Here is a 21,225-nt window from a genome sequence, read left to right as displayed (position 1 = left end):
TGAGAAATCGGTGCCTCACAGGTCCTCAACTGGCAGTTTGATTAAATAGTACATGCAAAACGGCAGTGTAAACGTCTACAGTAAAGAGGCGACTCCGGGATGCTGGCCTTCAGGGCAAAGTGGCAAAGAAAAAGCCATATCTGAGACTGGCTAATAAAAGGAAAAGATTAATATGGGCAAAAGAACACCGATATTGGACTGAGGAAGATGGGGGAAAAAAGTGTTACGGACAGACGATTCCAAGTTTGAGGTGTTTGGATCACACAGAAGAACATTTGTGAGATGCAGAACAACTGAAAAGATGCTGGAAGAGTGCCTGACGCCATCTGTCTAGCATGGTGAAGATAATGTGATGGTCTGGGGGTGCTTTGGTGCTAGTAAAGTGGGAGATTTGTACAAGGTAAAAGGGATTTTTAATAAGGAAGGCTATCTCTCCATTTTGCTGTGCCATGCCATACCCTATGGACAGTGCTTGATTAGAGCCAATTTCATCCTACAGAGGCTGGAGGCTCTACCAGGAGACAGGCCAGTACACCAGGAGACGTGGAAGGGGCCATAGGAGGGCAACAACCCAGCAGCAGGACAGCTGCCTCAGCCTTTGTGCAAGGAGGAACAGGAGGAGCACTGCCAGAGACCTGCAAAATAACCTCCAGCAGGCCACAAATGTGCATGTGTCTGAACAAACGGTTAGAAACCGACTCCATGGGGATGGTCTGAGTGCCCATGTAGTTTGGCAAATTCCAGTCTGGCTTTTTATTATTATTATTATTATTATTATTATTATTATTATTACATATATATATTATATTATAATATATATATATATATATATATATATATATATATATATATATATATAATAATTTTTTTTTTTTTTTTTTTTTTTTTTTTTTACCAATGGTGTCCTCCTTGGTCGTCTCCCATGAAGCCCACTTTGGCTCATACAACGACGGATGGTGCGATCTGACACTAATGTTCCTTGATCTTGAAGTTCACTTTTAATCTGTTTAGAAGTTTTTCTGGGCTTTTTTTTTTTTTACCATTTGTGTTATCCGTCTTTGATTTGTCATCAATTCTCCTCCTGCGGCCACGTCCTGGGAGGTTGGCTACAGTCCCATGGAGCTTAAATTTCTGAATAATATGTGCAACTGTAGTCACAGGAACATCAAGCTGCTTGGAGATGGTCTTCTAACTTTTTTATCTTTAACATGTTTGTCTAAATTTTCTTTCTAATCTCTGGAGACAACTCTTTCCTTCGCTTCCTCTAGTCCATGTTGAGTGTGATACACACCATGTCACCAAACAGCACAGTGAGTATCTGTAGCCCTCTATACAGACCCACTCACTGATTCCAAGATTGTAGACACCTGTGATGCTAATTAGTGGACACACCGTGAATTACCATGTCCCTTTTGTCACATTATTTTCAGGGGTACCATCATTTCTGTCGAGGCCTATTTCATGAGTTTTATTTATTTAAATTCTGTGGAAGCATGGTTGAAAAGCAATGTCTGACTTTCATTTGTTCGTTTTCATAGATTTTTGATTTAGTATTACTTCTGTCAGATTCAAATTATTTCTGTGACCATTGTGGGTTTTTCTGTCATTAAACGAGGGTTACCAGCAGTTTTGACCACGTGTGTTTATATATAATATTTCCAAAAACACAAATCATCTGCTTCTGTTAGTTGCCCTGAAGTATATTCATTAAGTAGATGTATGTTTATCAACAGATGCTCCCACAAATTCCCCTCCAAACTTCCAAAATACTCTCCTCGCCCCATCCCCCAATGTGCTTCTCCAGCCTATGCCAGCGTGTGAACTGAGAATCCGCAGCAGATGCAATTTAGTGATATTGTTGAGCCTAACTCAAATTTCCAGGCTCCAGGTTCCATCATTATATTATCATTGTATATCAGGTCAGAGACACTGAATATGGAGTATATAAATTCTGTAGATTGAAAAGACTGCTAAGGCTAATATATTTCAGTACTGAATATGCATGTGTGATTTTCAATATGGTATTTTTTTAACTAAATCTGGGCGTTAGAGTTCTATTGGAACAAAGGTATTTCCTAACCCTGGGCCCCACTCACCAGCATGTTACTAAGATCCTTAAGCCCAGTGATATTAGCACGGTCTGAAAAAGATATATGTTTGCTCCCCCACCTGAATTATACATATATCGAGGTGCTTCCAGGCATGGGTGGATGGGGCCGCCACTTGCCTACCTCTCTGGATAAGAGTCATTGTTTCTCTGCTCTACCACTCACTGTAGACGCAAACCACAAACGTATTAGAGTTGTCAGGAGCAGAGGATATCTCACACCATCACTGCATTGTGCCTCCAGTGGCGGTCAAGGAAGAAAATTTTACTCTACTACATGAAAATACCAAAGAGAATTATACCCAGAGAGTCGACGGTAAAATACACTCACATCTACACGTTAGTGGTTTACATTAAAAGGGTTCACTGATGAAAACAGGTTATCTCTTATCCACAGGATAGGTGATGACTTATTCATCGGTAGGGGTCCTGCTGCTGGGACCTGTAACGATCGGAAGAACAGGGGACTTTTATCATTGTTTCAAAATGGAGCGGCAGGTCGGATGCCCAACCATCATTTTTTCTATTTCGCTGATGAAAAAAGTTTAAGCGCAGCAGCACTTGGCCACTACATAGGAAATGATTGGAATAGCGGTCGAACATGGTACTTTGTTCTAATTGGGATAAAATCTCCCTATTCAGCTGATCAGTGCAGGTCCCAGCAGTCAGATGCCCACTGATGGATAAGCTATTTTGTTTTCACCTGAGAACCCCTTTACATGCATCTCTGGCACTGTGAGATGGTATGTCACAAGAGAGGAAGGGGTAAACTTTCAAGTATTTCATCTTCTATACAAAGAATATTCTCCTTACTGACAGCAGAGAAAGCAAGTTATCTTTATTCAGCACACAAGCCGCTATACTTATATACAGAATAAACCCCACTATATGAAGAAAAATATAGTAATTATTATATCATATGCAAGGGATAAATACTACCCAACTGTGACCGTCCACATATTACTACCACACAGTCATGAATAATACGATACTGATCATTAACAAAACCTTATTACTCATGTTATCACCAGTGACAGTTATACTATACACTCTAAAGATATCCTGTGTATAAGGGTTCATACCCACTTGCGAGAGACTCGCACGATTGTCACGCATGAAAACCCGGCACTGCCATCGGCTCTCGGGAGCGGAGCGTGCAGCTACATGTATTTCTATTCAGCCGCACGCTCCGGTCCAAGTGCCGGCGGCAGTGTCGGGTATTCTTGCGCGACAATCGTGCGAGTCTCTTGCAAGTGAGTATGAGCCCTAAGAATACAGGTAAGTCCACTGAAGTCTCCAGCTGAAATTATTCATTTTTGGCTTTCCTTTATCCTGCTCATACCACGATGATGAATTTTTCCAACCAGAACTCTCCGCCGCAAATTTTAACTACCTACATCTATGGCTGATCTTTAAATAGCAAACTCATAACTTTGTCTACACTGTGCCAGTGAAAAAAACTTTTATAGTGCAACCTTGATAACCTGCACAGTAAGGCTGTGTTCACACTTTGCCTTTTTGCTGCGTTTTCTGTCCGGCTTTGTAAGCAAAACTTGGTGCCAGGAAAGTGAATGGGAAACCTGACCTGTCATGCACATGTTGCGTATTTTTGACTTGCAGATTTGGTACAGACAATATTCTGCAGCTTGTCAATTCTGCGTTTTTGCCCAGCGTTTTTCACCATTGACTTAACTCAAATTGGTCAAAAACACAGGGCAAAAAATGTGCTTTTTTGCAGCTGCTCTTTTCCTGCCAAGAGATTCAGAAATGGTACGGAAATTTTACTCAACGTGTGCACATAGCCTAAGAATGACATTGTATTGCCCCTTCCCGAACAGTAACCTTAAAAAAATATATTACAGTAGTGGTGTCCCCTTTGTGACCCCCTCACAGTAGAAATATCTCTTTTTTTGCTTCCATACATCTTTTGTGGCCCCTGTACAATAATACAATGCTTCTTTATGCCGCAGCACAGTAATAATGTGTCTCTTTGTGATCAAATACAGCAGTAATGTCCTCTTGCTAATGATGACACCCATACAATCATTTATAGTTTTTTTTGCTTCATACTGTAATGGCATCCACCTTTTTATTCTTCAATACAGTTGGAATGGTCTAAATTGTGGCCCCATAAATTAAAAATGTATGAGGCCACAACTTGAGCATTGTTAATGTAGTATAATGGTCCTCCCCTGTGGGTACCATTTCATTTTAATGGTCCCCCTGTGTGGTGCTCTTTACTTGGCCATTAAAAAAACCCTATTCATGTCACCTGTTTCCACTCCCACAATGAGCAGCTCCTTATTCTTCCTCTGTCGTTTTGGCACAAGCGACATCATTGCACTGGCCAGACATCCAAGGAAGCACATCAGCTGAAAATGGCATTGACACCAGCTTCATGTTCTTATCCTCTGGGGGATTCCCGCGGTCCCTCAGTGGCCAATCCTAGCCTGGGCATTACTATTGTATGTTCATAGAATAGCAATCCATTATTGTTGCATATCGGGCCGTCATCAGTGTCTGTGTGATATGTATCTGTATGTGCCCGTTACTGTCTGCAGGCCATGGATATACTTTCTGGATTGTTTGGCTTTATCCTCTGAAATCATTTCAGTTTTTATAAATTAAATGCTGATTCCCAAACATCCTACACAGTCTAGACCATGCTTCTGTTCTCTGTTCCCAAAATACTGCTTATTGCCAGCATGAGCCTGATCTCTAGAACTGTGCAGGCTGTAGAAGTAGAAAAGAAACTGGTTTGTTTGGATGATGTGAGCCATTTAAATAATTGTGAATTTCTTGACCACCTATCTTCCTATAAAATTCTGTATGTTTTTTTTACAATTATTCAAAGAATCTCTGATTTTGCAACCACTTGCTGACATAAAGAAGTATTTTAGTGGACTTTTGGAGTGTTCAGTAACCCACTCACTCAAAATTGTATCCATTTATTAAAAAAAAGATGTCTTTTGAACATAGCTGCAGCTTTACCTTTTTATTTTGCTAACAAAATGTCCTCTTTAATTTTGCAAGGGTTTTAAAGAAATATTCCCTTCTTGTTAAATAGCATCACTCTCTAAGAGTCTAAAGTATACCATATTTAAGAGCCAGTAAATAATCCTGATTATGAAGGGTTTGAGTCAGTTTAGAAAATGGGCAATCCTTTTATACTCCTAATTATATTTTTTAAAGTGATATGCAAGTTTCTTGAATTTGTAGTATTAAAGAAAACCTGGCACCAGAAAAAAATGCTGTTAACCTGCAGGTTAATAGCGTTATTAACCTGCCCAGCACCTGCACTTAGCTGAATGCTGCAGAGGGAAAATTAACTTCCCCTCGGCAGCGTTCTGGTTTCAGTCATGGGAGCAGAGGCCCCAATGAAGAGTCAGGGACGCGGGCGCGATTACAGCTGCCGGTGACTTAACCGTGCCAGCGCTGCTACCCTGACTGAAGCCCAAACGACGTATGTGGAATAAAAGCTCATTTTCTCCCCACAGTATTCGGGTAAGTGCTGGCGCTGGGCGGCTTAGTAATGCTATAAATCTGAAGGTTAATAATTTTTCTTGTTACAGGTTCCCTTTAAGTAAGACTTGAGACAATTAAAAGAATTGGATATATAATCTAATTATTTTCTAGTAAATACTGTAAATATTTCCAGCAGGGGATTACTAATAAATGCTATGTATGTTTCATTTCAGTATTTATAAAATAGAACTTATTTTGTTAGGCTAATCCAAATTCGTAAAATGGCAGCAGAATATGCATATATTTTTTTTAAAGGAGTTGTCCGCTTTGGACAATTTCTAATCACAGAATTTTCTGCTGCTGGGACTCCCAATGGTCAACAGTAATCTGATTATGCGGAGTGTGTAAATGCAGGTCCAACTGGATAAGGAGAGCACACATCTTTGTGGTTCCTGTTCTGTGTAGATTACAATACAAGTTGTTGAGGAACATTCACTGTATTTTGACAGTACTTTCAGATGCCACTACATATTTATCCTCCTTCCTGTACTTGGATTAACTAGGTATAAAACTGAGAACCTGCTCTATGGGAGAAAAAAAGAAATACTAACATAAGATATGTAGAGTGCACTGCTAGCTGTTTGAGGATTTTATCTGCTTAGAAACCTCAATTTTCTTCTTGACAGGTATCATGTACTGGTACACAGATAAATCTATTCATGCCAGTAGTAGATTATAGGAAGATAAAAATAAAGGTGAAAGGTAAAATTCATAATTTTAATAGCAATGTCAATCTCTTGCAATAATGTGTTGTGAAAATTGGTATAAGGTTGTCATATTGTAAAAGTTAATAAATAAAAATTGAACTATTACTTGAATTATATTACGAGTTACATGCAAAGTGTGTGTGTGTTACACTATATATATATATATATATATATATATATATATTATAATGTGGTGTAGTGATCACTGTGTCCGCTAGGGGGCGCTGTGTGGATGTCCTAGGAGAGATGATGAATGGCAGAGTCATGAATGACCATTATGTATCTCAAGGTGGGTGGCCTTGAGATGGAGACTTATGTGTGTGGTGATCAGCAGTGATACTGCTGACGTGTTTCAATGTGTTAGGGAGAAGTCTCTAGGTAGCTGGGGAGACAGGCGGACCCAGTTACCTACAAACCCACCCAGGGGGTGTGTTTAAGAACGCTATTGCAAAGTGTGTGTGAAGGGTTCAAGGACCTGTGATGAGGTCATAGCCATGTGACCTGGTGGGCGTGGCTACGGACCATATAAGGTGGCCAGGGTAGGTCACATGGGGTGAATGCTGGGACCCGATTGGTCCGTTTCGAAGGTCTCGCTGGGAGATGTCTGCCTCCCTGAAGTGCCTGTGTGTAATGACTGCACGTGTCTGAGAATTCCCAGAGGAGGGAATGGACGTCTGAAACATGAAGAAACAGCCATGAGGTAGAACCCTGAAGGGTGAGATAACTGAGGCAGAAGAGCCTGCGTATGGAACATTATATAACCTGTGTGACCACAGGGAGGACAGAGTGAAGCTCTGTCAAGGACGCGTTGCTGTGAATATGAACTTTATGTTGCTGGTTATGTTTATGATGCCTGAATAAACCACACGGACTGAGATTGTTTTATGGGAAACCCGTGCCGGATGTGATTATTTGGCTGCCAAGCGAGAATCCCATACTTGAATGACAGTGCTACCTCACAATGAAATTTAAAAAAGCGAAGACTTCCGGTTCCGGTGATGTGAGGTGAGGGAGGTGAGAAGCTCCAGCTGGCCACTGCACTAAATCTCACAAAAAACGACAAGGAGACACCCCAGGACGGCGTGAAAACAGCTGATAACCTCACCGAGGGTCAGTGCATGGAGCGGTATCTCCTCAGGATTGGGGGCATGCCGAGCAGAGCTGAGACAGCGTCCAGAGTGGGGGCAGTGAGCGGTCTCAAGATGGCACCGGTAGAGAGGAAAGAGGAGGGAGCTGAGGGGGGAGAAGAAGCAGCAGCAGCTCCAGGGAGAGAACGCTGACAGACGAGCATTAACACTGTACCTGATAATGAATCACAGAGGCTGAGTGGGGGAGAGATCAACTATTCCAGACTGGCCAGAGAAGTAGCAGATCACCTGGCTGCAGAGGTCAGAGAAACTCTGAAGGACAACGTGAAGGAGGATTTGGCAGGATTGCAGGAGGACTTAGAACATCAGAATGTCCGGCTGACTGAGGCAGAACAGAGGGTGCCCGACGCTTAAGATACACTGGCACGGCTGGAGAGCAGATTTAAAGAATTAGACACAAGCACCCAGTTGATGGAAAAAAAAAAATAGATGACCTGGAAAACAGGTCAAGGAGGAACAATCTGAGAGTGGTGGGACTGCCGGAGTTGGTGATGCCAAGCCAGCTGGATGCAATCTGTGAGAGAGAACTTCCACAGGCCCTGGGCCTAACACACAGCTGTTGCCTGGAAAGAGCCCACAGAGTGGGACCGATTGACGAGGCGGGAGTAGAGAAGGACCACTACAGACGATACATCCAGGCAAGATGAAAGGTCCAGGGCACGTCAGGTCATAGTCAAATATCTACAATACAAAGACAAGGAAGAAATCCTGAGGGCCTTCAGGAACAGAAAGCAACCTCTGTGTATCCAAGGACATAAGATCTTAATATTTGGGGACTACTCTGCGGAAGTCACCTGGAAAAGAAAAGCTTTTAGTCAGGTGTGCACAACTCTTTACCACAAACACATCAAATTCCAGCTCCTCTACCCTGCAATATTGAGGGTAAGAGGACCAGATGGAGTGACTAAGACTTTTCGGGACCTGTTGGGAGCTGAGCAGATGCTAACCCAGGAGGGGAGTTCAAGGCAACAGGACAAGAACCCAAAAGAGGGGACTGTCACGGAATCGGATGGAGGAGGCTCCGTTTCTAACAGACCATCTTCAGACAGACCGGATCCAGAATCAGAGTGGAGTCAAGCGGGCACCAGGGCGGAAAGTCCAAAAGAAAAACGACACATGGCCACATCAACTGGGAAGAAAGGAGGAAGAAGCAGTCGCTGGTGATTTGAGATCAGGAAGCAGAGACTGTAATTTTTGGAACGTTGGGAGAAGGAATATGGTGATAAGCGTATCGTTGTGTCTTGTGCTTCTCTCTGTCTTCTAACTAGAAGTGTCATATCTTGGTAAAGCTGCAAAAAATGATGGAATTGGTGGGAGACTATTAGAGGGGAGGAAGGAGACATCAGGAAAGGGGTGTCAATCAAGACGGTTCGACTTATGGCAGAGGCTTGGGAGATTAAACATCTCAGAAAAAAATGGAAGTGGAAAAATGTTTATGTACAGTTGAAAACGAGGGTGGTTTCAAGCAATCAGTTGAGGGGGAGGGGGGGATTTGGAAAGTAGTTTTTCTAGTTCATGCGACACGGCCGAGAAAGAGAGCAATCATTTTAAGAGATTATGGTTAGGATAGTAGCGTGGAATGTTAAGGGACTCAGATCTCCACACAAACGAAATATGATTTTACGTCCTCTTAAGAAGCTTAAAACTGATATTGCTTTATTGCAGGAGACACACTTGCGGAAAGAGGATTTCTTCCGTATGAACAAGATGTGGGTGGGAAAGGTGTATGGGTCAGCATCACAAGGTAGGAAGGCAGGAGTGCTCACTCTGATCAATAAGAGCTTGGCACACACGGAGTCACAAGAATCAGATGAGGAAGGAAGATACCTACATATCAAAATTGTAAGCACTCAGGGCACTTTTAGCATCCATAATGTTTACGCTCCCAACACGGAACAAAAAAATTTTTTTGAAAACATAACAAACCGTATATTACTTGATGGGGAAGTGTGTAAAATGGTGGGTGGTGATTTCAACACTGTAGTCTCCCAGGAAGAAGACAGGGGAGGCATACGGAGGGACCTTTTAAAAGCGATGTTGGAAACCACAACCCTACACAACTGCTGGAGAATGTATCACCCACAAGAGTTTACGAACTACTCACAGCGGCATGATTCGTGGTCACAGATTGATCTTCTTTTGACAAGTGAGACTTTGATGCAGAGGGTGGAAGGGATTGACATAGAAAACATGGTGATTTCACACCATAGTCCAGTGGTAGCAAGTGTAGCTGACAAAGCTCAGAGAGGAGAGGACTACATTTGGCCATTCCCCACTTTCTTGGCGACAGACAAAAACTTTCACAGGATATTGAGAGAGTGGTGGGTGGAGTACACACTGACGAATCAGGAACATAGAGGAGAGATAGGGTTGTTTTGGGAGATGGCCAAGGCAGTACTGAGGGGGAAAGTGATGGGATACACGACGAAGGCAAAACGACAGGCGCAAGTAAAATTTCAAGAAGCCAGTCGGTTAGTTAGGGAAGCATTATATGGTCTTTCTGGAAAAACCATCAAGGGTGACAAAAGCAAAGTGGATGGAGGCGAAGGGAGACTTTGAAAACTGGGCAGAAAGGAAAGAAAATATGTACAAAACGCAACAGGAGGCTGAGTTGACGCGCTACGGGAATAAGGCAGGGAAATCAATGGCTAAATTGGCAAGGGGAAGGCGACCAATGACTCATATATAACAACACTGAGAAATGCTTTGGGAAACAAAACAACAGATCCAAAGGAAATAAATGATATCCTGGGAGACCTCTATGCAGATCTATACAAAGAGGAGGGGTTAGTGAGGAGGGAGGAAGGAGAGGAATGGTTAAGGGGAACGCAAATGACTAGATTTACGGAGGAGCATCTACAGATATTGAATAGGGAGGTGACGGAGGAAGAAATGGGGGAAGTCATAGGAAAGATGAGTTCAACGAAAGCCCCGGGACCAGACTGGTTCAATGGCAGTTTCTTCAAGATTTTAAAGGCACAAATTTCACCTGTATTGAAGGAGTTATTTAATAAGATATTAGAGGGAGAGCGAGTATCGGCTACCCTTAACACAGCATACATAAAGCTCATCCCTAAAGCAGGAAAGGACCTAGAGGACCCAACTAGATATAGGTCTATCTCGTTAATCAACCAGGATCTGAAAGTTTTGGCAAAGTTGATGCCTAATAGGTTGGCATCGATATTGCCAGAGATTATAAATCTCCCCCATGCGGGATTTGTCAAGGGGCGCTCAGCAGTGACGAACATCAGGAAAGTAATGTTGGCAGTTGACCTAGCTAAGCGGAGAGGGGGAGAAACTCCAGCCTTAATCACCTTGGATGCAGAAAAAGCATTTGACAATGTGAGGTGGTCATGGCTGGAACAGGTGTTAAATCTGGGTTTGCATGGCGCCTTTAGAAATTTTGTGCAGGTGCTGTATGCGAATCCTCAAGCTAGGGTGAACACCCCGGGATTCTTATCAAGAACATTTTCTTTGTTAAAGGGAACCGGGCAGGGTTGCCCGATGTCACCTTTGTTATTCAATTTAGCTATCGAACCATTGGCTAGACGTTTGAATGGTGGACGATGGTTTGAAGGGATCAAGGTGGGGGTCAGAGCACTGTGTTCGGCATTGTTTGCTGATGATATTGTCCTGTTTATGAGTAGGCCCAAAACACAACTGAGTGAAGTCATAGCACAAATAGAGGGGTTTTGGAAACTGGCAGGATTCAGACTTAACAAAAATAAATGTGAAATACTCTTTTTGGGAGAAAAAAAGAGCGGCGAGAGAGGCTCAATATGTGACATTCCTATTGCCAGAAACTCAATTAAGTACTTTGGAGTGCTGGTTGGGAGGGATCCAAAAGCTTTATATTCCTTAAATTATTCCCCACTAATCGAACGTATAGAGAAAGAACTGCAGGGATGGGCTAATCTTCCGCTGACCCTTTTGGGAAGAAATCATCTGATAAAAATGATGAGCTTCTCTAGGCTCCTTTACCCTATGCAGACAATCCCATTACTTCTCAAACATACAGACGTAAAAAGATTGACAAAGGCATTCTCTCACTTTTTGTGGAAGGGGAAGAGACCGAGGATTAGCGCTAATAAGTTAATGCTGCCAATGGAGGGGGGGATCAAACTACCAAATATTAGAGGCTGTAACCTGGCTTGCATTTTGAGACATGCAGTAGACTGGATTAGACAAACAAGTAGACACTCTGACTGGACTTTAGAAGCTGAATTCTGTAAGCCATGGGACCTGAGATCAATATTACATACATCCATACCAAATTTACCACCCAATATTAAACACTCATTGATATGTAGGGACACAGTAATGACCTGGAAGGCGGTTAGAAAAAAGTTTGGGCTAGCATGGAATATTTCAATATTCATTAACATCTGGGCAAGCCCAGACTTCCCACAGGGGAGGGAAAATGACCTGTTTAGAGAGTGGAGGGAGAAGGGGATAAGGACTTTAAGGGACTTGATGCATGATACAGATCGGAGATGGATGACGTGTGGGGAAATAAGAGAGAAATATGACTTGCGCCAAATCCAGACTCTCCAGTATGAACAGATAAAGCTAGGGATAATGAGGAAATTACTCAACATAAACAATGAATATGAGGTAAACCACTTGGACACGATTTTATTAAAGGACTGTCATGAGATTACCATTTCGGGTCTCTATAGGGACTTGCGAGAAGCATTAGTTCCCATCATACTAGGGTAAATTTTAGAGGGATAGTCAAAGCAGTTGGGAGACCAAGAAGGGGAAGAAAAAATCTTGAAAGGGTGGATGGAGATGAAGAAGATAGTAAACGAAATCTGGAGAGTCACTCAATACAGACTTATACATAGGGCCATATATGGTTTCAATTTTTTGAATATTAGACAACAAGACAAACTGGTGAAATGTCCGAAATGTGATACGGAAAGAACAGACTTATACCATGGGATTTGGCAGTGCGGAAAAATTGAGGGATTTTGGAAGCAAGTTCAGGGATTGGTTCGAACAATCTGGAATAGAAACTTGGAGCTGGAACCAAAGGCTTGGCTATTCCATTATCATCAGGAGGGAGGGGATAAAGGAGGGGGTACAATACCATCTCTTTTCCACGATATAGTCATGATAATTAAAAGGGCAATTCTCCAGAAATGGTTGGTGAGAGAAGTTCCCTCGAGAGAAGAGGTGATAAGCCAGCTGAAAAAAACGCTCATGCTGGAGAAAGTGGTGGTGGAGAGGAACAAGGAAAGATCGACAGCAATTTTTTTCAGTAAATGGAGAAAGTTCATAAGTGGTATATGCTCAGGAGAAGAAATAAGGCAAATAATTTTAACATTTGTATCTACTGAATGGTATATGAAGGAAGATCTGTTAGGATCACTAGGTAAGCTGAAATTATAGGGAGAGGTTCCGAGGCCGAGTCGCATGGGGAGTGGGAGGGAGGGGGGAGGAGGGAAGGGATAGGGTTGTTAAGTAAGTTTGGATTTAAGACATAAGAAACCGTTGAAGTATGGGAGAAGGAAAACAGGAAGGAAGAATATATGAGGAGGAGGTGAAAAAGGCAAATTGTAAGGATTATGTGAATGCATTGAGATTCCTTGATAACTATTACAACGTTTGATATATTTTTGTATGCTAATACTTATCCTTTTTATTCTATAATTTGTATATTTTATGTAAGAAAATCATTAAAAAGCTGGTTTAAAAAAGAAAAAAATCTACTACATGTTTTGCAAAAAATAGGACCCAATACAGCTAAAACAACTATGGTTATAAATAATGGAATGCAGAAAAAAATCTGACCTTCTCAACAAGTAAGGCTTGTTTCACACTTCCGTTTGTCTCCATCAGTCAAGATCCGCCGTTTTGCAAAAAAAAAAACGGATCCGCTTTTTTTTTTTTTTTTTTTAGCAGATCCGTTTTTTTCCCCATAGACTTGCATTACCGGCGGATCTTGACGGATGGGCATCCGTTGGATCCGTTTTTGCTGACAAGACTGGACGGACAATACAACGTTTTTCTGGCTGGCCGGATCCGCACTTTACACTGCGCATGCCCAGCAGAATCGCGTTTGCAGTAAATTTAACCCTAAATCCCGATCTGGCGGCTGAGAACAAATATTCTCTGTCTCTCCCTCTCCCTCTCTCCCTCTCCCTCCACCTCTCTCTCCCTCTCCAGACTGCGGTTCCTTTAAATTTCTTCCTTCGCCGGATCCGTCAAAAAAACGGTCCGTGGCACACATTGATGTCTGTATGCAGTCGGATCCATTTTCCGCCATTTTGGCGGATTACAACTGACAGAAAAAACTGATGTGTGAAACAGGCCTTAGGCACCAAGGTTTTAAATAAATGGAATTTCAAACTTTGTCTCACAAGCTGTATTTTTTTTGTTGTAAAAAATAAACAAATACATTTTAATTTGGGAAAAAAAAAAATACCTACTTTTGCTCATTTTGGCTTTCTACCCAGTTAATTCTTCTCTCTCCTCTGCTCTATGTAGAAACAATGTTACTTTTCCCTGCAGGAGTCCTGAAACAACTTCAACTCCTGACCCAGCTGCTCCCTCCTCTCCCTGCTAGGGACTTTTGCAGTGATGACTGATGCTGGGAAAAGACTTCCTGTTTATACATTAAGCAGAGAAAAAAGAATGTAACTGGGTAGAATGAGCAATTGTAATTACACAGTGCTGTGTAATATACTGACTGCAATATATGAAGAGGATTTTTTTTTTTTATGGGACTGCTTCTTTAATATATCCTATTATTGACATAGTTTGTGCAGCTGTCTGACCTCTGTTCCTTCTACAGATTTTCCAAAGTACATGTGACTTGTCCAATATTAATACCTTTCATTCTGTGTCCTTTCAGATACTGGCCTGGTTTGAAGAAGGTGAAGAAACCACAACTGCATTTGTGGAACCTATAGTTATTATGATGATTCTAATCGTGAATGCTTTTGTTGGAGTATGGCAGGTATGTGGCTGTGTTCACATTGTGATGTGTTGAAGATTATCTATTTGAACAGACGATCTAGTCCTCAGTATACCCTCCACCACTAAGGGTATGTGCACAGTCCGTAAACGCTGCGGGTTGGACGCTGCGTACTTCCGCAGCGTCCAACCCACAGCTTCCAGATGTTACAGTATAGTGGATGGGATTTCAAGAAATCCCATGCCCACTATGTGTACACAAATGCCAGCAGCTCACCCGCGGAGACGGACTAGACTGCAGCATGTCAATTTCTCTTGCCAAGAAGCGAAAAATCTCACCCGTACAATGTATTGGAAGCAGTGATTCCACAGAGTTCAATGAACACATGCAGATTCACCTGCATTCAATGGCCATCAGCGCTTTGGATCAACGGACATGTGCTGCGTCCAAAGCGCTGCAGATTCTTGAACGTGGGCACTTACACCATGCTTGCATGTAGACAAGATGCATGGACTTTGTGCTATCATACGAAGAGAAGAATGTAATACCTTATAGGGCAAGCCAACTATAGAGATTACACTTCTACAGATTTACATAATTTGACTCCCGGTAGGCCGGGCGGTATGCAATATTTCACCAAATGACATATGACAAATGAGTAGGGGCTAGAGGGAGTCCATGAGATACATTGTAAGAAATTCCTAGTGACTTTATAAACACATCAGGAGGGTTACTGTATATCTTCAAATTTAGCTCCTTCATCTAAAGAGTTCTAATAAAGGGAAGGTGCCATCAAAACATTTTGTCAACAATTGAAAACATTTAAAGAATTAATGATTAAATTTTGTTAAATATTATCGTTTTTTTAATTTATTAAAATATGAAAAATAATTTTAAAAGGTTTATTTCCACCTTTAAACTCCTAGGGGAGCAGCTACTGAAATTTGACACAAACTAAATCACATTACAACTGCAGTAAATATGGGCTGAATATGCTCACGTGTGTGTGATGTCACTCCTCTCCTCCTTTTCTGTGTGTTTGCTACGGGATAAGAAAGGATGAGATTTAGGAACACAGTGCGGAGCCATTTTGTTGGTGACTGCAAAGTTATATTGACAAGTAGATGGTCACCAATATTGGCAGGCAGCAGGGATTGTGTTAGCTGGTGCTGCTTGCTGTATCATAACCTGGAAAAATACACATGCATGCTGACACACAGGAAAATACACACGCTCACATACACGAAAATACACGCTCACCCTCATGCTCACACTCAGCCCGACACCCTCATTACAAAGCCAATAAGTAAACGCAAACACACACAAACCTGCGCACACATTGTCACCAGCCTCTGTAGGAGCGTTAAGAGAACGAACGTACATAGGCTGTAACCAGGCAGGAACTGTTCATTTTAAAGAAAAAAAATGAAAAAAATAAAATGGCTTGGGCTCCCGCGTAATTGTAAGAACCAGCAAAGGGAAAGCTAATGGCTGGGGGCAGATGTTTAGAGCCTGGGAAGGGGGTAATACCTATGGAGCTTCCCAGGCTATTAATATCAGCTCACAGCTGTATTCTGTCAGGAACACCGCACTGCACTTGCTCACTGAGCCAGTGCGCGTGTCCTGAGTACAAATACTGTGCACAAATATACCTGCGGAGCGGGCAGCAGTGGTGACAATGCATGCTCCAGGACCTGAAGCACATGACTGCTGGGGGCGTGGCCTAAGCTCCACAGAACTAGGAGCTGCAGGGAAACTCCTAGAAAGGTAACTACAGGACAATGTTACCAATGGGCATAGACAGAGACAGAAACGAGATCAAGCCGAGGTCAAAGCACGAGATAGCAATACAGTACCAAAGGATTAGACAGAATGGATAATCAGGACGTAGCAATAGATCAGAAAACCAGGATGGGCATTAGACGGTACAATAGGGGTAAACTGTAACGGAGTAACGATAGCCAAGCCAGGAGGTCAGAACCAGAAAAGACAATAGTACAAAAACGAGAGACGGCGTACAGAGTGAAGGAACAAGCCGGGTCATACACGGGAAGCAAAACAAACATCGCAGAGTACACGCACACCAGGGGTCAGACACACCAATACAGCAGTATAACTGCCAGAGAATGCTAGTTTGGAGTGAGTATAAATACCCCTCCCAGATCCAAAGAGAGGCTGGCAAAAGTTAACCCTGTGAGAACAGGACATTAACCATGACATATACTTTGCCTTTACTGGCTATTAAAATGGGGTACCCCCCAAAAAAATGACAGCTGCAGGCTGATATTAATCATGGATACTGACCCTCCAGGCTAAAAACGTCAGTTCTCAGCCACCCCAGAAAAGGTGCATCTCTAAGATGCGCCAAATCAGTTGCTTAGCCTCACTCTTTCCACTTGCTCTGTAGTGGTGGCAAGTGGGGTTCATATTTGTAGGGTTGATATCAGCTTTATAATGTCAGGTAACATCAAGCCCACAGGTTGGTAATGGAGAGGCATCTATCCATTACTAATCCTGTAGTTATATGGTAAATAAAGACAATTTTACCATTCTGACCACTGTCCCTTTATGAGGTAATAACTCTGGAACGCTTCAATGGATCCCGGTGATTCTGTTTTCTCGTAGCATATTGTACTTCACAATAGTGGTAAAATTTATTTGATATGACTTGTGTTTATTTGTGAAAAAAAAAAACGGAAATTTGGTGAAAATTTTGAAAATGTTGCAATTTTCCAACCTTGAATTTTCATGCCCTTAAAACAGAGAAATATGGTAAACAATATAGTTAATAAATAACATTTCCCACATGTCTACTTTACATCAGCGCAATTTTGGCACCAAATTTTTTTTTTTTTTGTTAGGAAGTTATAAGGGTTAAAAGTTGACCAGCAATTTCTCATAGAATCATAGAATCGTAGCGTTGGAAGGGACCTCCTGGGCCATCTGGTCCAACCCCCTGCTCAAAGCAGGATTCGCTAAATCATCCCAGTCAGATGTCTGTCCAGCCTCTGTTTGAAGACTTCCATTGAAGGAGAACTCACCACTTCTCGTGGCAGCCTGTTCCACTCATTGATCACTCTAACTGTCAAAAAGATTTTTCTAATATCTAATCTGTGTCTCCTCCCATTCAGTTTCATCCCATTGCTTCTAGTCTTTCCTTGTGCAAATGAGAATAAAGTTGATCCTTCTACAATGTGACAGCCCTTTAGATATTTGTAGACAGCTATTAAGTCTACAGTCTTCTCTTTTGCAAACTAAACATTCCCAAATCCTGCAACCTTTCCTCATAAGACAGGGTTTGCAGACCGGTCACCATTCTGGTCGCTCTTTTCTGAACTTGCTCCAGTCTGTTGATGTCTTTTTTAAAATGTGGTGCCCAAAACTGGACACAGTATTCCAGATGAGGTCTGACCAAAGAGGAGTAGAGGGAAATAATGACTTCACGTGATCTAGACTGTATGCTTCTGTTAATACATCCTAGAATTGCATTTGCCTTTTTTGCTGCTGCATCACACTGTTGACTCATATTCAGTCTGTGATCTATTAGTATACCCAAGTCTTTTTCACATGTGCTGTCACTTAGCCCTATTCCTCCCATTCTATATATGCTTTTTTCATTTTTATTGCCCAGATGTAATACTTTGCATTTCTCCCTGTTAAAAACCATTCTGTTAGTTGCTGCCCACTTCTCCAGTTTATTTAAATCTTTTTGAATCCTCTCTCTCTCTTCTCTAGTATTAGCTATCCCTCCTAGCTTTGTGTCATCAGCAAATTTAATCAGTTTACCCTCAATTCCTTCATCTAAATCGTTGATAAAGATGTTGAACAATACAGGGCCCAGGACAGAGCCCTGTGGTACCCCACTTGAGACATTCTTCCAACTGGATGTGCAGCCATTTACGACCACTCTTTGGGTCCGATCACTAAGCCAGTTATGAATCCACCTAACAGTTGCCTTGTCCATTCCATACTTAGTCATTTTTTCAATAAGGATTGTATGAGAGACTTTGTCAAATGCTTTGCTGAAGTCAAGATATACTATATCTACAGCATTTCCTTGATCCACCCAATCAGTGATACCGTCATAGAAGGAAATTAAGTTAGTCTGACATGACTTATTAGTTACAAACCCATGCTGACTCTGTTTAATCACTTCATTCTTATCCAGGTATTGACATACATGTTTAATAATTTGTTCAAAGATCTTTCCTGGTATAGAAGTCAGACTCACCGGCCTATAGTTGCCTGGGTCCACCTTCTTCCCCTTTTTGAAGATAGGAACAACATTTGCTCTTCTCCAGTCTTCTGGCACTTCTCCTGTTCTCCAAGAATTTTCAAAGATTATGGCGAGGGGTTCAAAAATTTCTTCTGCTATCTCCTTCAGTACTCTGGGGTGTAATTCATCTGGACCTGGAGACTTGAATTCATTTAGGTTAGCTAAGTGTTTCCTCACTATCTTTCTGTTTATAGATATCCTGGATTCTTCTATTCCCTTAATAGGACAGTGAATAACAGTTGATGTTACAATTCCTTTCTGAGAGAAAACAGATGCAAAATAGGAATTTAAAAGTTCAGCCTTCTCAACATCCTGTCTTACCATTTCATCATTTTCATCCTGTAAAAATCCTATAGCATCTTTGACTTTTCTTTTACTTTTGACATCTCCCCAAAATCCTTTATTATTGCTTTTGACATGTCTTGCAAGCCTCAATTCATTTTCAGCTTTAGCTAATCTGATTTGTGCCCTGCAGGTTCTGCAGACAGCATTATATTCTTCTTTAGATATGCCTCCCTCTTTCCATTTTATAAACATTTTTTTTCTTCCTTTTTAGCATGTGCTTAAGTTCTGTGTTCATCCATCCTGGTTTCCTTAAATGCTTCCTATTCTTCCCTCTTTTCGGAATTGTTAACAACTGTGCTTTGAGAATTTCATTTTTCAAGATTTCCCATCCTTCCTGGACATTTTTGTCTTTAAGGATATCCAGCCATTGGATCCCACCAATTCTCTTTCTGAATCCCTTAAAATCTGCCTTCCTGAAATCTAACCTTGACGTCTGAGTCTTCACAGGTCTTCCGCCTCTAGTTATCAAAAATTCTAAAATAGCATGGTCGCTACCTCCTAGGGTCCCAGCCATTTTTACCTCCTCAACCATTTCCTCCCTGTTTATAAGGATTAGATCCAAGGTAGCAGTTCCCCTTGTTTTCTCCCCTACCTTTTGGAGGATAAAGTTGTCAGCAAGAGAGGATAAGAATTTCCTTGACCTGTTAGTTTTGCCTGAGAGAGATTCCCAACAAATGTCTGGATAGTTGAAATCTCCCATGACAACTAGGTCATATTTTTTGGAGAACTTGGCCATTTGATGCATAAAGAGTTCATCCATATCTTCAGCTTGCACAGGCGGCCTATAGTAAATGCCTACAATGGTGTCCTTTCCATTGTTCTGTCCTTGTATTCTTACCCAAACAGTTTCCACAGAACTCCCAGTCTCTGAAGCTTCAATCTCTGTGCAGATATACACGTTTCTAACATACAATGCGACACCTCCTCCTCGTTTATCAAGTCTGTTTCTTGCAAATAAGTTGTATCCTTCTAGTCTTGTATTTCAATCATGTGTATTGTCCCACCAAGTTTCAGTGATTCCAATGACATCATATTTCTTTTCCTGTTTTCTTTTCTCATTTTTTACAACTCATTTTTTTTTTTTTTAGGGACCACATCACATTTGAAGTCACTTTGAGAGGTCTATATGATAGAAAATACCCAAAAGTGACACCATTTTAAAAACTGCACCCCTGAAGGTGCTCAAGACCACATTCAAGTAGTTTAACAACCCTTCAGGTGCTTCACAGGAATTTTTTTGAATGATTAAAAAAAAATGAACATTTAACTTTTTTTCACAAAAGTTTATTCGGATCCAATTTTTTATTTTACCATGGGTAACAGGAGAAATTGGACCCCAAAAGTTGTTGTACAATTTATCCTGGGTAAGCTGATACCCCATATATGCAGGGAAACCACTGTGTGGGCGTACGGCAGAGCTTGGAAGGGAAGGAGCACCGTTTGACTTTTCACTGCAAAATTGTCTGGAATTGAGATTGGACGCCATGTTGCGTTTGGAGAGCCCCTGATGTGCCTAAACAGTGGAAACCCCACACAAGTGACACCATTTTGGAAAGTAGACCCCCTAAGGAACTTATCTAGATGTGTGGTGAGCACTTTGAAGCCCAAAGTGCTTCATAGAAGTTTATAATGTAAAGCTGTAAAAATAAAAAAAATCTTTATTTTTTTCACACAAAATGATTTTTCGCCCACATTTTTTTATTTTTCTAAGGGTAACAGGAAAAATTAGACCCCAAAAGTTGTTTTGCAATTTGTTCTGAGTATGCTGATACCCCTTATTTAGAGGTAGACCACTGTATGGGCGCATGGCAGAGCTTGCAAGGGAAGGCGCACAGTTCGACTTTTTCAACGCAGAATTTATCTGGAATTGAGATCAGACACATGTCGTGTTTGGATAGCCCCTGACGTGTCTAAACAGTGGAAACCCCCCCCCCCCCCAATTCTAACTCCAACCATAACCCTAACACACCCCTAACCCTAAATCCAATCCTAACTTTAGCCCCAACGCTAACCCTAACCCTAATGGGAAAATGTAAATACGTTTTTTTTTTTTTTATTTTCCCTATCTAAAGGGGGGGGGGGGGGTTGATTTACTATTTATGGCGGGTTTTTATGTTTGGCAGCTGTCACACACTATAGCACTTTTTATTGCAAAAAGTAGTTTTTGTATCACCACATTTTGAGAGCTATAATTT

General features: G+C 41.6%; 1 protein-coding gene across 2 annotated transcripts in view; it reads left to right on the top strand.

The window, feature by feature from the left end:
• LOC141101464 (sarcoplasmic/endoplasmic reticulum calcium ATPase 3) overlaps positions 1 to 21,225 on the top strand; it is a 375,756-nt gene that overhangs the window by 116,471 nt on the left and 238,060 nt on the right. For both annotated transcript variants that reach the window (XM_073590589.1, XM_073590590.1), the window contains exon 4: positions 14,347 to 14,451. In XM_073590589.1, the coding sequence (XP_073446690.1) occupies positions 14,347 to 14,451 (105 nt within the window). The remainder of the gene's footprint in view (positions 1 to 14,346; positions 14,452 to 21,225) is intronic.

This window comes from Dendrobates tinctorius, unplaced genomic scaffold, assembly GCF_039654945.1.
Source record: "Dendrobates tinctorius isolate UK_male_01 unplaced genomic scaffold, ASM3965494v1 ptg000117l, whole genome shotgun sequence".
Taxonomy (NCBI): domain Eukaryota; kingdom Metazoa; phylum Chordata; class Amphibia; order Anura; family Dendrobatidae; genus Dendrobates; species Dendrobates tinctorius.
The sequence above is the reverse complement of the archived record's forward strand: the minus strand, read 5'-3'. Positions and strand labels throughout refer to the sequence as shown.